General features: G+C 38.6%; 1 protein-coding gene across 1 annotated transcript in view; it reads right to left on the reverse strand.

Moving 5' to 3' along the window:
- DNAJC2 (DnaJ heat shock protein family (Hsp40) member C2) overlaps positions 1 to 14,813 on the reverse strand; it is a 30,744-nt gene that overhangs the window by 1,749 nt on the left and 14,182 nt on the right. The window contains exons 6-15 of the mRNA XM_004007824.5: positions 13,162 to 13,242; positions 12,198 to 12,263; positions 11,786 to 11,877; positions 11,587 to 11,708; positions 11,042 to 11,191; positions 4,253 to 4,341; positions 4,109 to 4,178; positions 2,490 to 2,674; positions 1,764 to 1,864; positions 1,527 to 1,634 (exon numbers count right to left, since the gene is read on the reverse strand). Of these exons, the coding sequence (XP_004007873.1) occupies positions 1,527 to 1,634; positions 1,764 to 1,864; positions 2,490 to 2,674; positions 4,109 to 4,178; positions 4,253 to 4,341; positions 11,042 to 11,191; positions 11,587 to 11,708; positions 11,786 to 11,877; positions 12,198 to 12,263; positions 13,162 to 13,242 (1,064 nt within the window). The remainder of the gene's footprint in view (positions 1 to 1,526; positions 1,635 to 1,763; positions 1,865 to 2,489; positions 2,675 to 4,108; positions 4,179 to 4,252; positions 4,342 to 11,041; positions 11,192 to 11,586; positions 11,709 to 11,785; positions 11,878 to 12,197; positions 12,264 to 13,161; positions 13,243 to 14,813) is intronic.

The following is a 14,813-nucleotide window of genomic DNA, read 5'->3' on the forward strand; positions in this document are numbered from 1 at the left end:
GGAAAAACCTGAATGAACTTTTTGGCCAACCCAGTACTTCACAATACCAAAATGAATGAAATGTAAAATTTCTATGAGAAATCACCATTCCAAAAAATGCAGCCAGCTTGCTGTTTACTGGTACAGTTGGAGAGAGGGGGGCCTATCCATTAAATCCATAGAAGAGATAAAGGAGTCGGGCCCAAGTACCACGTCACCGCCAATCACTCCTGCCTTCACAGGGTCACCCACTTACCAGAAAACAACCATCAGTGCCTGCCTCAAGCATGCAAATTAGAACCATAAGAAAGGGCTGAGAATAACAGAAATATCTGAACATGTCTGCATTTTGTGGAGGGCATAGGGACCAAGAGTATTATCTCCTTTAGACGTGCCCTCCAAGTGTCCTGAAATGTCCACTTTGTTACTTATCTTTCTTGTGCTCAATTGCTCAGTGGTTTCTGGCTTTTTGTGGCCCCATGGACTGTAGCCTGTCAAGCTCATCTGTCCATGGAATTTTCCAGGCAAGAATACTGGAGTAGTTGCCACTTCTACTCCAAGTAACATTCTTAAAAGAGCCAAAATAACACAGCCTAGACAAAAGTCACCCTTGATTTTGCAAATGCAACGAGCAAACACAATGATTTTTTGCTCTTTATAGAACATTCTAAGTCTCTTCTATTAAAATATTTTCAAATTGAAATACCGGATAATAAATCAGACTAAGAATATAGGAAAAGTGGCACTGCTAAGATAGGGACAGGAGATCACGAAGAGTCAGAGCTGTTAGTTAATCCCAAAACAGATTTGGCACTGTGATCTGGAAAGTGTATCCAAGATTAGCTTAGGGAGAAAGGACTAGTGGCTCACAAATGCATGAAGTGAAAGAGAACTTTTCAAACTTTTGTCAACTCAGAGTAAGGAAAAATGTATCACATCCCAAACACATATACACATGAACAGAAGTTTCACAAATACCGACTTGTATAACAGATGTAATGCCCTCTGATATTTTCTATTCATGACCCATTAAACTGATTTCATGACCCACTTCTGAGTCATAATTTGCATTTGAAACACACTGGTCCAGAGTAATCAGATTATCTAGAACACTCAAGACAATGTCAGCATAACAAATTGTGTCTGTGTAACTTGTTCTGAACAATGATTTGTAGGCATGCTGCCCCTCTACTCCTGTCTTCTCTTAAAAACTAGGACATTTCCTTATATATAGTGTATTTTTCAAAATCAGGAAATTAACCTTGATAAAAAAGTTAGTTACAGACCTTAAATTTCAATCGTCCTAATATCCTTTAATACTGATTTGTAAAATTCGATAAACAAACACACCCCTCCCCTCGTGGCATATGAAAAGGAAGAACTGCAGTTCTCAGTGGTGTTGAAGTCAGTCAGTCCTACAGATTACACTTTCCAGTCCGCTAAATGCTTTATTTTCCAGTCATTCTGCATGTAGGCCCTAGATCTTATATATTCTCAGACAGACACAAGATTAGCATTTTCTACTCAGAAGAATGAAATTTCATTACCTTCAAATCGTTCTGAAGGTGTTGCATTGTCTGCCTGAGGCACCACGCCATGTTCTTTCTTAAATTTATCAAAAGCCTTTTTATTTATGTCATCCTTTTGATGAGGGTCTGAGAAGGGAAAAAAATTTTTTTTTAATATAATACAGTTCATCTCAGTCTTTCATTAAATTGCATAGATTACTTTAAAAATATGTATCTAAGGTAGCAAAGAAACTGATTTGGCAAAAACTAACTCACCAAGTTTTTGAAGGCTCTTTGCTTTGCCGATAACATCTTTGGCGGTTCTCTTAACTCCAGAAGAAGAATGTATGTTCATGTAATTAGCAATAACTTCCCATCTAGAAAAATGGATACAATAATGAGAAGAAAAAAACAAAACAAGATTCAGAATGATCCTACATTTTTACTGCAGAAGGGTTAGCTATACCATCTAAAGAATTAGCTCTAAATTGGTGCTCTAATTATTACTAGTGCCTGGACTTAAGTGTTTAAATCAGCTGTGTATAATCTTACAGATCGTGTAAAAAACAGAAATAAGAGCACACATTTGTGTACACTGCCATTTGGATACATACTTTTAAGCTCCAGGTTGAGGTGGGAAGTAATAAAGGAGAATCAAGACTAAAGGGAAACCATGGAACACAAAACCTAGTGCCTAGTGTAAGCCACAATGGACTAAGCCAACATGACAGTCAAGGTTTATGTTTCCTGATCCTTAATTTCCTGAGAAACTGATGAAGCGTCCTGCTGTATATATGGATTTTTGTATGTGTGCTGGTGTAAGCTGTTAAGACTAGCAGGTTCAAAATGCACTCTGCTTTTTACATTTTCCACCATGGCACAGAATTTAGCATCTAGACCCAAGCACATCTTTGGAAACTTGCTGTAATATGCTGCTATTTCAGATGCTTGTCTACATAATCCTGAGGCCCCAGTGAAGAGAAGCGTCGTTAGAACCAATACCTTGAATTTGTTCCAGCAGGGAAGAGATTCACAGCTTTAATGAGTAATTGCAGATCATCTTCTGACCAATGTTTACTTCCGTTTCCACCTCCGCCAGCTGACTTCTCTGCATTCTTAGATGCTTGTCGCATACGAGCCTCAGCTTCCTCTTTCTCTTTTCTAATTTGCTCATTTATTTCTTCTATCTACACAAATATCATAGGTAAGTCAGGGACTTAAAGCATCTTACTACCCTGAGCTCTCTTTCTGGCTGGGCCCCTGTGGTTCTCAACCCTCAGCATCATCCAGACAAGGACCCTATACTGCCCCAGCCAGGCTGCATATCTCCGCTTCAAGGAACCAAGAACCAGCCTCAGCCTAAACTACACTGTATTCCTGTCGCATAGTATCTATTTGCTGTGGACACTACTTGTCAAGTCTACAGTCAAGGGTTACCCACAAGGCAATTTCAAAGCTCATATCTATCCTTTCTTTTGCAGATACTATCATTTATTCTCTACAAAAAGGTAGCAGCACAGCAAAATGCCCTTTGTTTAATCTTTAAGTTCTACCTTTTACACCGTCACTTCCAGTGTACCTTCAAACATGCACAAGTCAAACAACAAAAACAAACACATGCCTTTACTTGATGTTGCTTCTGCTATCTTGGAGTCATCTTTGACTCAATTTTCCCACTTCAGTCCCTTAGAACAAGTCACCAAGTCCCAAAGATTTCAGTGATTCCCATCATCACTCATAGTCCAAGTCCTCCAAGTGAGATTCTTACACTAGTCACTTATACTCATCCAATGCCTCTTGTCTGCAAATGCCAGATTAATAGCAGTGTTAACCCTGTGCTATTCAAAAGATCTGTGCTTATGGAAACTAGTCATCTTGGTATTCAAATCTTGCTTTATTTGGCACTACTCTTCTTAACCAACTTAATCTCCCACTCCCCCCTCCCACCCCACACCAAACTTTCTACTCCTACGTGTATTTTATGGTTCACGCTGCTCCCCTGACCTTCATTTAACAATGTCGCCCTTCAAAACTGGCTCAAACCCTTCAATGAGCTTCCTTGACCGCTCCAACCTAGTGTTGGCACTTCCTCTCTAAGCTACAGACAGTATTTACTGGGGGTCCTGCATCTTCTGATCCTTAGATCTTTTCTCTTTAGTGTAACTGTTCTGAACTTTGTGGCAGCAATAGACATCATAAGACTTTCTCCACATCACCTAGGCACAGGGTTATATATAGCAGGTACTAACACTTGTTGCATTGAATTGAATTTCTGGGCCTGTTTCCTCATCTGTAAAATAAAAGGTGTAGACTAGACAGAATAAAAATCTCTTTTGGTTCTAAATGTTATTATCCTACAAAAATTTGCTCAAGGAATTAATCAATACAGTTTTTAACAGTGATTCTGAAAAATCTATGATTAATGTGCTAGATGACCACAAATCAAGCAAATATATGTGATAATAAGCATAAATACTGAAATCCAGTTTACAGGAACCCAAATGGAAATGAGAGACTTTCTGCCCCTATAGTAACTTCCGGGTTAGGTGGGGAAATACTGAGGTGAAAGCAGTACTGAGGCAGAATTAAGTACTAAATACAGGTAGAAGTGAAACGATTACCTGTTTTTCCAGAGCAGCCTTTCCTACTTCTTTAGTAGATGATGTGAGTGTTTCATTCAAGCACTGTAAACTTAAAAGAAAAAAGGGGATGAAACTTTATCCTAAGCCCAACAGAAGACTTCAACAGCAGCTCTATAGTTATACCTTGCTAATTCAAGCCGATCACAAAGTTTTTCCACTTCTTCCATCATTTTAACACGTTCTGCCTCACTGTCAGAAAAGTGATTCCAGGTCTAGAAGTATAAACATAAACATATTCATCTTCTATCTACTGGCACTCAAGACATCCATAAACACAATTACAAAGCTTGAAGTTTTTGAGAAGTTCTTAGTTGAACATGTTGCCTTCTGACCACCACCAACCACATTCCCAGGGCACCTCCCAAGGCTCTCCCTGGCCAGCCAGCAATAAAGAGGCATCAGGAAATGGATGGAGCAAAACAGAAACAACGCAATGGTGCAGAGGACCTCCGGATGTTATAAAACAACGATTCCCCACAGAACCACTGAAGAATCAAGATACTCTTCACAACAAAATCCCTTTGTTAGGCTGCCTGTTCTATCTAGTGTGTACACCAGCTATAAAAAAATAACGTGTTAAGGAAGAGGAAGTCCAGCAACACCTGCTGACTAGAGATGATACTTAGGATGGAATGTCATGATGTGCCTGGATAAATAAGAAGTGGAAAGTACTTCTCATGCTTCTTTAAGCTGCTGCTGATACACTTCCCATTCTTTGCTCCCTTACTCCATGCAATCTGGTGCTAAGGTTCCAATGCTTCTTTTACTGGGACACTTCCCTAGGCTTCTGCTTCCTCTCAGTTCACTTAGTCATGTACGACTCTTTGCGACCCCATGGACTGCAGCACGCTAGGCTTCCTTGTCGATCACCAACTCCTGGAGCTTACTCAACTCATGTCCATCAAATTGGTGATGCCGTCCAACCATCTCATCCTCTGTTGTCCCCTTCTCCTCCTGCCTTCAATCTTTCCCAGCATCAGGGCCTTTCCCAGTGAGTCAGTTCTTTGCATCAGGTGGCCGGAGTATTGGAGCTTCAGCCTCAGTCAGTCCTTCCAATGAACATTCAGGACTGACTTCCTTTTGGATTGACTGGTTGGATCTCCTCGCAGTCCAAGGAACTCTCAAGAGTCTACTCCAACACCACAGTTCAAAACCATCAGTTCTTTGGCGCTCAGCTTTATTTATAGTCCAACTCTCACAACCAAACATGACTACTGGAAAAACCATAGCTTTGACTAGATGGGCCTTTGTTGGCAAAGTAATGTTTCTGCGTTTTAATATGCTGTTTAGGTTGGTCATAGCTTTTTTCCCAAGGAGCAAGCGTCTTTTAATTTCATGGCTGCAATCACCATCTGCAGTGATTTTGGAGCCCAAGAAAATAAAGTCTGTCACTGTTTCTGTTGTTTCTCCATCTATTTGCCATGAAGTAATGAGACCGGATGCCATGATCTTAAAGTTTTTTGAACGCTGAGTTTTAAGCCCACTTTTTCACTCTCCTCTCTCACTTTCCTCAAGAGGCTCTTCAGTTCCTCTTTGCATTCTACCATAAGAGTGGTGTCATCTGCATATGTGAGTTATTGGTATTTCTCCTGGCAGTCTTGATTCCAGCTTGTGCTTCACCCAGCCTGGGTGGCATTTTGCATGATGTATTCTGCATATAACTTAAATAAGCAGGGTGACAATATATAGCCTTGATGTACTCCTTTCCCAGTTTGGAACCAGTCTGTTCCATGTCTGGTTCTAACTGTTGCTTGACCTGCATACAGATTTCTCAGGAGGCAGGTAAGATGGTCTGGTATTCCCATCTCTTTAAGAATGTTCCAGTTTGCTGTGATCCACACTGTCAAAGGCTTTGGCATAGTAAACAGAAGTAGATGTCTTTCTGGAACTCTCTTGCTTTTTCTATGATCCAACAGATGTTGGCAATTTGATCTCTGGTTCCTCTGCCTTTTCTAAATCCAGCTTGAACATCTGGAAGTTCTTGGTTCATGTTCTGTTGAAGCGTCGCTTGGAGAATTTTGAGCATTACTTTGCTAGCGTGAGTGCGATTGTGTGGTTGTTTGAACATTCTTCGGCACTGCCTTTCTTTAGGATTGGAATGAAAACTGGCCTTTTCCAGTCCCATGGCCACTGCTGAGTTTTCCAAATTTGCTGGCATATTGAGTGTGGCACTTTTGCAGCATCATCTTTTAGAATTTAAAATAGCTCAGCTGGAAATCCATCACCTCCACTAGCTTTGTTCCTAGTGATGCTTCCAAGGCCACTTGACTTCACATTCCAGGATGTCTGGCTCTAGGTGAGCGATCACACCATAGTGATTATCTGGGGCATGAAGATCTTTTTTGTATAGTTCTTCTGTGTATTTCTGCCACCTTTTCTTAGTATCTTCTGCTTCCATTAGGTCCATACCAGTTCTGTCCTTTATTGAGTCCATCTTTACATGTAAGTGTTCCCTTGGTATCTCTAATTTTCTTGAAGAGATCTCTAGTCTTTCCCATTCTATTGTTTTCCTCTCTTTCTTTGCATTGATCACTAAGGAAGGCTTTCTTATCTCTCCTTGCTATTTAACCTCTGAGCCACCAAGGAAGCCCATTCTCCTTGCTATTTAGAACTCTGCATTTAGATGGGTATATCTTTCCTTTCCCCCTTTGACTTTCGATTCTCTTCTCAGCTATTTTAAGGCCTCCTCAGACAACCATTTTGCCTTTTCTTTTTCTTGGGGATGGTCCTGATCACTGCTTTCTGTACAATGTCACGAACCTCTGACCATAGTTCTTCAGGCACTCTATCAGATCTAATCCCTTGAATCTATTTGTCACATCCACTGTATAATCGTAAGGGATTTGATTTAGATCATACCTGAATGGTCTAGTGGTTTTCTCTGTGTGTGTGTATAGCTGCTCAGTCGTGTCTGACTCTTCACGATCCCATGGACTATAGCTCACAGGTTCCTCTGTCCGTGGGATTCTCCGGGCAAGAATACTGGAGTGGGTTGCCATTTCCTTCTCCATTTAAGTGTGAATTGTGCAATAAGGAATTCACGATCTGATCCACAGTCAGCTCCGAGTCTTTTTTTCACTGACCATATAGAGCTTCTCCATCTTTGGCTGCAAGGAATATAATCAGTCTGATTTTGGTATTGACCATCTGCTTATGTACATGTGTAGAGATGTCTCTTGTGTTGTTGGAAGATGGTGTTTGCCATGACCAGTGCGTTCTCTTGGCAAAACTGTTAGCCTTTGTCCTGCTTTATTTTGTACTCCAAGGCCAAACTTGCCTGGTACTCCAGGTATCTCTTGACTTCCTACTTTTGTATTCCAGTTCCCTATGATGCAAAGGACATGTTTTTTGGATGTTAGTTCTAGAAGCTCTTGTAAGTCATCATAGAACCATTAAACTTTAGATTCTTTGGCATTAGCGGTTGGGGCTTAGACTTGGATTACTGTGATACTGAATGGTTTGCCTTGGAAACAGAGATCACTCTGTCATTTTTGAGACTGAACCCAAGTACTGCATTTTGGTCTCTTTTGTTGATTATGAGGGTTAGCCTATTTCTTCTAAGGGATTCTTGCCCACAGCAGTAGATATAATAGTCATCTGAATTAAATTCACCCATTCCCATCCATTTTATTTAGTTCCCTGATTCCTAAAATGTTGACATTCACTCTTGCCATCTCTTGTTTGACCACTTTCAATCTACCTTAATTCATGAACCTAACATTCCAGGTTCCTATGCAATATTGTTCTTTACTGCATCAGACTTTACTTCCAACACCAGTCACATCCACAACTGGGTGGTGTTTTTTCGCTTTGGCTCTGTCTCTTCAATCTTTCTGGAGTTATTTCTCTGCTCTTCTCCAGTAGCATATTGGGCACCTACTGACCTGGGGAGTTCATCTTTCAGGGTCGTATCTTTTTGCCTTTTCATACTGTTCATGGGCTTCTCAAGGCAAGAATACTGAAGTGGTTTGCCATTCCCTTCTCTAGTGGAACACGCTTTGTTAGAACTCTCCATCATGACCTGTCCATCTTGGGTGGCCCTACAAGGCATGGCTCATAGTTTCACTGAGTTAGACATGGCCGTGGTCCATGTGATCAGTTTGGTTAATTTTCTGTGATTATGGTTTTCATTCTGTCTTCCCTCTGGTGAATAAGGATAAGAGGCTTATGAAAAAAGCTTTCTGACAAGAGACTGACTTGGGGCAGGGCAGGGGGAGACAAGTACTGGGTCTGGTCTGATGGGCGGGGCTATGCTCAGTCAATCTTTAATCCAATTTTCTGTTGATGGGTGGGGCTGTGTTTCTTCCCTGTTGTTTGTTCCCTCCCTTCAAATGGCAACCCACTCCAGTATTCTTGTCTGGAAAATCCCATGGATGGAGAAGCCTGGTAGGCTACAGTCCATGGGGTTGCAAAGAGTCAGACACTACTGAGCAACTTCACTTTCACTTTCTTCCCTTAACACCACCTGTGTGGTACTTTCTCAACCTAGTACTCATCTTTAAGTATTTCAATTGCCTGTTTTCTTATCATTCTCCATCATTAACTAGTGGATCCTGAAAGCAAAGACTGTGTTATCATTATTTTACCATCAGTGCCCTTCTATCCATACCTTAAGTATTGGTGACTGCCAGGGTCCAATCTCTACACTCCTTGCTCTAGTCTTTCTCCCTGGGAGTCTCATCTATTCTCCACTGAGATGTGGATGACTCTGTGATGATCCTGCTAAATGCCAGACTTGTACCTCAAAGTCACCTACTGAGTATCTTCATCTCAACATGCCCAAAACTGAAATAATTTTTCCTAAGCCCTTTCCTCTTCCTTTGTTTTCTATTTCACTGAATAATATTATAAACCATCTTATATTCCACTCAAGAAACCAGAACACGTATTAACCCTTCCTCCAACTTATAATCAATATCGATAGCCAACAGGCAACAGCCAATCTTACCTCCAAATGTTGGTTCTTGTCATCTACCTTCTTCTGTTTCCACCATCTCTACCAGTTTAAGGCCCATCCTCTCACCTGGATTATGCAAAAGACTTTTGTCTCTCGGCCTCTAGTGTTCTCTTGGCATCCTGAGCAAAACTGACTCAGGATCAGATTTAGACTAGCAATGTCCTTTAAGACCTGACCTCTCCTTCAGCTACCTCTGGTTCATCAAACCTCCTGTATGGATGTGTCAGTGGCTCCTTGATCTCTCTCATCTAATCCCATATACACACTGCTTCACCTGACTAAATCCCACTAGATCCAAAAATCCTTCCTTAACCACCTGTTTGGTACTTTTTCAACCTGGTACTCATCTTTAAGTATTTCAATTGCCTGTTTTTTGGTCATTCTCCATCATTAACTAGTGGATTCCTGAAAGCAAAGACTGTGTTTTCATTATATCAACATCAGTTGTAACTGCTTGGCACATACTTAGTGCCTAGCAGATATCTGATGAGTGAATAAAAGAACTTATGCTGGAAAGGAGCAATAATATAAAGTTACCAAAGGCCAGAACTTTAACCCTCTTTTATGTACCATCTCTAAGAACTTTTAAAATTTTCTATTTTCTAACTAACGTTTAAAGTTTTTGATTCAGTTCTCCTTATGCCAAATCTAACAAGTGCTACATGTGAATGATCTCTCATCTTCATAACTGTTTCTAGGTATTATTTCAGTTACTGTAAAGGTGAGGAAATTAAGACACAAATAGGTTGAGGGAACCTCCTAAGAACCACAGCCAGGACATAGAAGTAGAGAATGACTTCAAATCTAAGCTGCTAGCCCTGAGGCCATGCTCTCAACAACTATAATACACTGCATTCTTCTCAATATAATTTTCTAGGTGAAATCTGAGGAAAACATTTCATTTTTTCTATTTAGATTTTCCGCTTGTCAAAAGTCTGAAGAGACAGATTGTATTTTTATTAAATGTCTTTCAAAGCCTAGTGATGGGGCAGTTTTAATTTCAATTTTATGAAGTGAAGATTTAAGATGCCATATATTAGAATACATATTCTAGTGTCTGGAGCCTCTGGAGAGTTACATGAAAGAGTTTTCTGTACATAGTAAGCATAAACATACTTGCTGAATTAAACTACAATGGTGTAGTATATGGTGTCGCAATCTCTAGCTTGGAATTTCATTAATTTATCCATTTGATGCTGTGAGATATGAAATAATACTGGCCTCTAACTTTACCACTTTAAAACGTAAGACTGTCTCTTGGACAAAACTACATTTGAAAACTTTGGGGCCTTTTTAGTCAATATTTTTAGTAAAATCTGTATTTGAACACAGACTACCAGCAGTGAACTAAATAATATCCCTTTATTTAAATAAAAAGGAAAGCTTTTAGATCTTTAAAAGCAACCCATGTTTAACTTCTAAAAGAACTTCTAAAAGAACTTTTTCTGTGATAAAAATTAATTTTACACTATTAAAGAAGCAACCAGACAAAACCAATTTGTGACGCATTCTTAGAACAAATGATCTAATATCTCCAACTGGGGGAAGGGGGCGAGATAGTGATGGTAGGGGACTTGTGCCAGACACAACCAGGAGGTACACAGCTGACACTGTTGCTCTTTTTTAGCTCCTAATTTGAACAATTCAAGTATAAAAAGATGTTAAGATAATCAAGAAGATCTGAATGTGGGACATGTATTAAAATAATAAGCTTTTTTCTCTCTGAAGGTTTAAAAAGGCAAAATGGTTATTTTAAAAACAAACAAAACACGACCCTATCAGAATTGCATACTGAATATGCATGTGTGAAATTTTTAAAAGGTGAATTTTAAAACATTTATGTTTTGAGATAAAATGCAGATAGTAGTTTATATTTTTATCGTACAGAAATATTTTAAGTTTAAACAGAAATCTGGTTTACTTGTACGTAGTGCTTGTTCAATCAGTCGACATACCTTGCATGAGTTTCGAAGTTTTTGCCTTTCTTTCTTAATGGCTTTTTTCTGGATATCTTTTTCCTTCTTTGCCAATAATGCTTGTTGTCTAACTTCTTCCTCTTCTTTCTCCTTTGCTAACCGAGCAGCTTCTAGTTCAGCTTGTCTTTGCTTTAATAAAATTATTTTGTAATAAAATTAGAATTCTTAAATGCTCTATAACCTTGCTAAAAAAATACAATTTTTAGTAACTTGTATTACAGAAAGGTAAACATCAACTTATCAAGACTGAAGGAAAAGCAGATGGTAAAGTTCTACAAAAATTTATAGAAATGTAAAACAGACATATTAGAAATAAGTGTAGTATTAAGAAATTTATATGACATCATGTTTTTGCCCAGTAAGAATTTGGTGGTAAAGAAGATCCTTGTATCAACTGTGCCAAGTGCCAAGATTCATTCATAGTAGCGCCTAGTTCTCTACTGACAGATTCAGTGTTTAAAATAGATCTGAAGACTGACAATATTATGAACATTTAAAGTCCAACTTATCAAATGTCATCTTACTTTCTCTTTAGCCTCTTGCTCCTTTCGTTTTGCGTCTGCTTTTGCTTTCTTTTCTGCTTCTTTCTTGGCTTTTTCCTCTTCCTTAAATTTTTTTATCCTTGGGTCACAGCTATATGCATTATCTACCAAAAAAAAGTTAAATCTTTTGAATGTCTAACATTTAATTAAAGAACTCTAAAAATTTGTCAGTTACACTTACCAACTAATGTTCTTATTCTGTTCATTTCTTCTTTTTTCCTTTGGGCCCTTGTTGCTCTGTTCTGCTTTTCAATCCATCTCCTTTCATCACGGCTATTAAATAGGAAATATTGGAAACAAGCTATTGCTTATAGATGGTATGGTAACACTTTATAAATAAAACTAGTTAAGAAACCAGAAGAAAAAGAATTTGCTGACTTGAGCTTTATTGACAATTTCATAAGTAATTTCATTAGCATATCATATTTAGCACTATTAAGCTTAACTTGTGAAATGGGATCTCAAAATATCAAAAAAGTCATTTAAAATGGATACACAGACAAATGTGAAAGAAAATATACACGGTGCATTTTTATATCATCACAAATACCAAAGAACCAAAGAAATGTCTTATCAATGATTTACATACATACCATTCTGCTTTTTCTTTTTCTTCTTCATCTAAATAAGAAAATTCTCTCCAAGAATCAAAATTATACCTAATATAAACAGAAATAAAGTCAAGCTAAAACAAATGAAAAATATCTTCCTTTTAAAATTAAGTTAGGGGCATAAAATTTTAAGAAACTTTAATGACAAGTGGATGAGTTTAATAGATCCCTCCCCTCTTTTCTGATACTGAAATCACACTATACTCAAGTCTTTTTCTTCTTTTTAAAACGATGCTGTATTTGTAGTCAAAGTCTAAAATACTTATCAGCCCCAAATCAAAATCCAGCTTCCTGCTATCTCTTTTGAATATCAGGTTTTACTCTTGACTGGGACTTGTTACAAGCTGTCCCTGCCTTCACCTCCACTAGGTTTGTCAAGTTTTAAGGTCACCTAGTAATGGTTACTTTACCTGGTTTTGTATTTTCCGAAGGTAAGAGCAACTACAACTGACAGAGCTAAATTTGTCGTTTCTGTTTTACAGTGATTTTGTTTTCATATTTACCAGATACTTAATGAGAAAATATAGCACACATAATATAAAAGTAGAAAATGAGCAATATGTATTAAAATTCGTGAACCAGTTAGAGACTACAGTCTTCCTTTGTCATATATTCAAATAACTTTAAAAAATAAATGAAAAATTATTTTTTACTGAATTCAAATGACTCCTTATTTTTCATTTTTTTTATTGCTATAGTGTGCTTGACATCTAGAAATCTGGTTGATACAAAACAGATTGAAAAAATAATCATAAAAACCTAAACATTACACAGGGGATAATACAGCATTCTGTGGAAACTTTGATTTCTTAAGAGAGTCCTCCTTTTGTTCAGTGAAGGTTGTGATTTCCCCATCCATCAATTAATTTATAAAAGTCAATCAAGTACTTATTGATTACTTTTCTTAAAAAAATGAAAGCACTGGAGAAACAACGTATTCACTCACCAGAAAGAATAAAATGCATCTACATCTTCAAATGATGAATTCATATCACCAAGTTTAGGGACATTTTTTTTATTTGACCACCTGAAATATTGAAAAAAAAGGAAAGCTAAAAACATTTTGTACAAACATTCAACAACTGATTTGTTAAAAAAGTTTTTATCAATCCCTTACAATCTCCCTGCCCTCTGTCCTCCGTGACTAAGAGACAGAGCAGGGGGATCAGGAGTGCTGTGATGAGCAATACAGGTGCAGTAAAAGGGAGGGCAAGGGGAGGATGGGGTGCAGGATAAAACAATGGAGCAGTGTTCTCACTCTCAGCTTATCTTCAGTTCTGTAAATTACAAGGTTGTGGAAGATGCCAGGGTGGCCAGGAAAAACAGACTCTAGTGCTGCGTTTCAAGCTCCCTTAGTCCTGCAGTACAGGCAGTACAGAAGTGACCTACAGGCTGAGCCTTTTAAGAAACGTGAATCCTCAGAGGGAATAGATCTCCACCTCCTCATCTCTACCACCTCCCCCTTAAGAATCAGACTTGTAGGTTTAGCACTTCACCCACCAACTCTGGAAGGACCCTGAGACTGCTACTGACCTGTTCTTCCAACTTGATGCACTGTTCCACACACACACATGAATACAATACACTAATGTTTTTTTAACAACCTTAATTTTTTTTGTTTAAACCACAAAACAAAGGTAAGGAGAAAGGGTGTAGGAAATAGTAGGCTGTATCAAACCACTAATCAAAGTGCTTCTCAAACTTAGCTGCTGCTGCTGCTGCTAAGTTGCTTCAGTCGTGTCCAACTCTGTGCGACCCCATGGATGGCAGCCCACCAGGGTCCCCCGTTCCTGGGATTCTCCAGGTAAGAACACTGGAGTGGGTTGCCATTTCCTTCTCCAATGCATGAAAGTGAAAAGTGAAAGTGAAGTCGCTCAGTCGTGCGCGACCCTTAGCGACCCCACGGACTGTAGCCCACCAGGCTATTCCATCCATGGGATTTTCCAGGCAAGAGTACTGGAGTGGGTTGCCATTGCCTTCTCCCAAACTTAGCTACCCATCAAAATCGCCTGCGAGCATTAAAAAACCTATAGGCATTCCAAACCACTTGGATTAAAACTTAGATTAAAATCACAGTTTCTCCAGGTGGAACCCAGGCATCAGGAACTGTTCAAGCTCCCCAGCTGATTCCAATATGCAGCTAAGATGTGCTGAGGAAACCTTCCAGCGCAGATGGAAGCAAAAAAATGTAGATTACTGGTTCACACAATTTGAAACCGATTTTAATTAAATAAATTACATATGACTAAATCTTAAATATAAATTCAGCCTTTGTCAGAAAACCTTATGATAACCATATGCTCAAAAATAGAATAAAATTTTTTCCTAAATGAAAACTGACCAAATGTAGTAGTGTACCTGTTAACAAAGGTGAAGGAGAAAATGGGAAATCACTGTCACCTAAGTATCAGCATCGCACTACATAAAGTCAATCACTATTCTTTCCCCCAAAGGAAATTTAAAAGAAAAATGTCCTGCGAGTTAATTTAACTAAAGGAAGGAAGAACTGTTTAGAGAATATAACAAACAATTATAGTAAGTTCACCACAGGAGCTCAATGTTGTAAAGGAGGAGGAAGAAGAGAACCAAGCTATTGTT

This window comes from Ovis aries, chromosome 4, assembly GCF_016772045.2.
Source record: "Ovis aries strain OAR_USU_Benz2616 breed Rambouillet chromosome 4, ARS-UI_Ramb_v3.0, whole genome shotgun sequence".
Classification (NCBI taxonomy): Eukaryota; Metazoa; Chordata; class Mammalia; order Artiodactyla; family Bovidae; genus Ovis; species Ovis aries.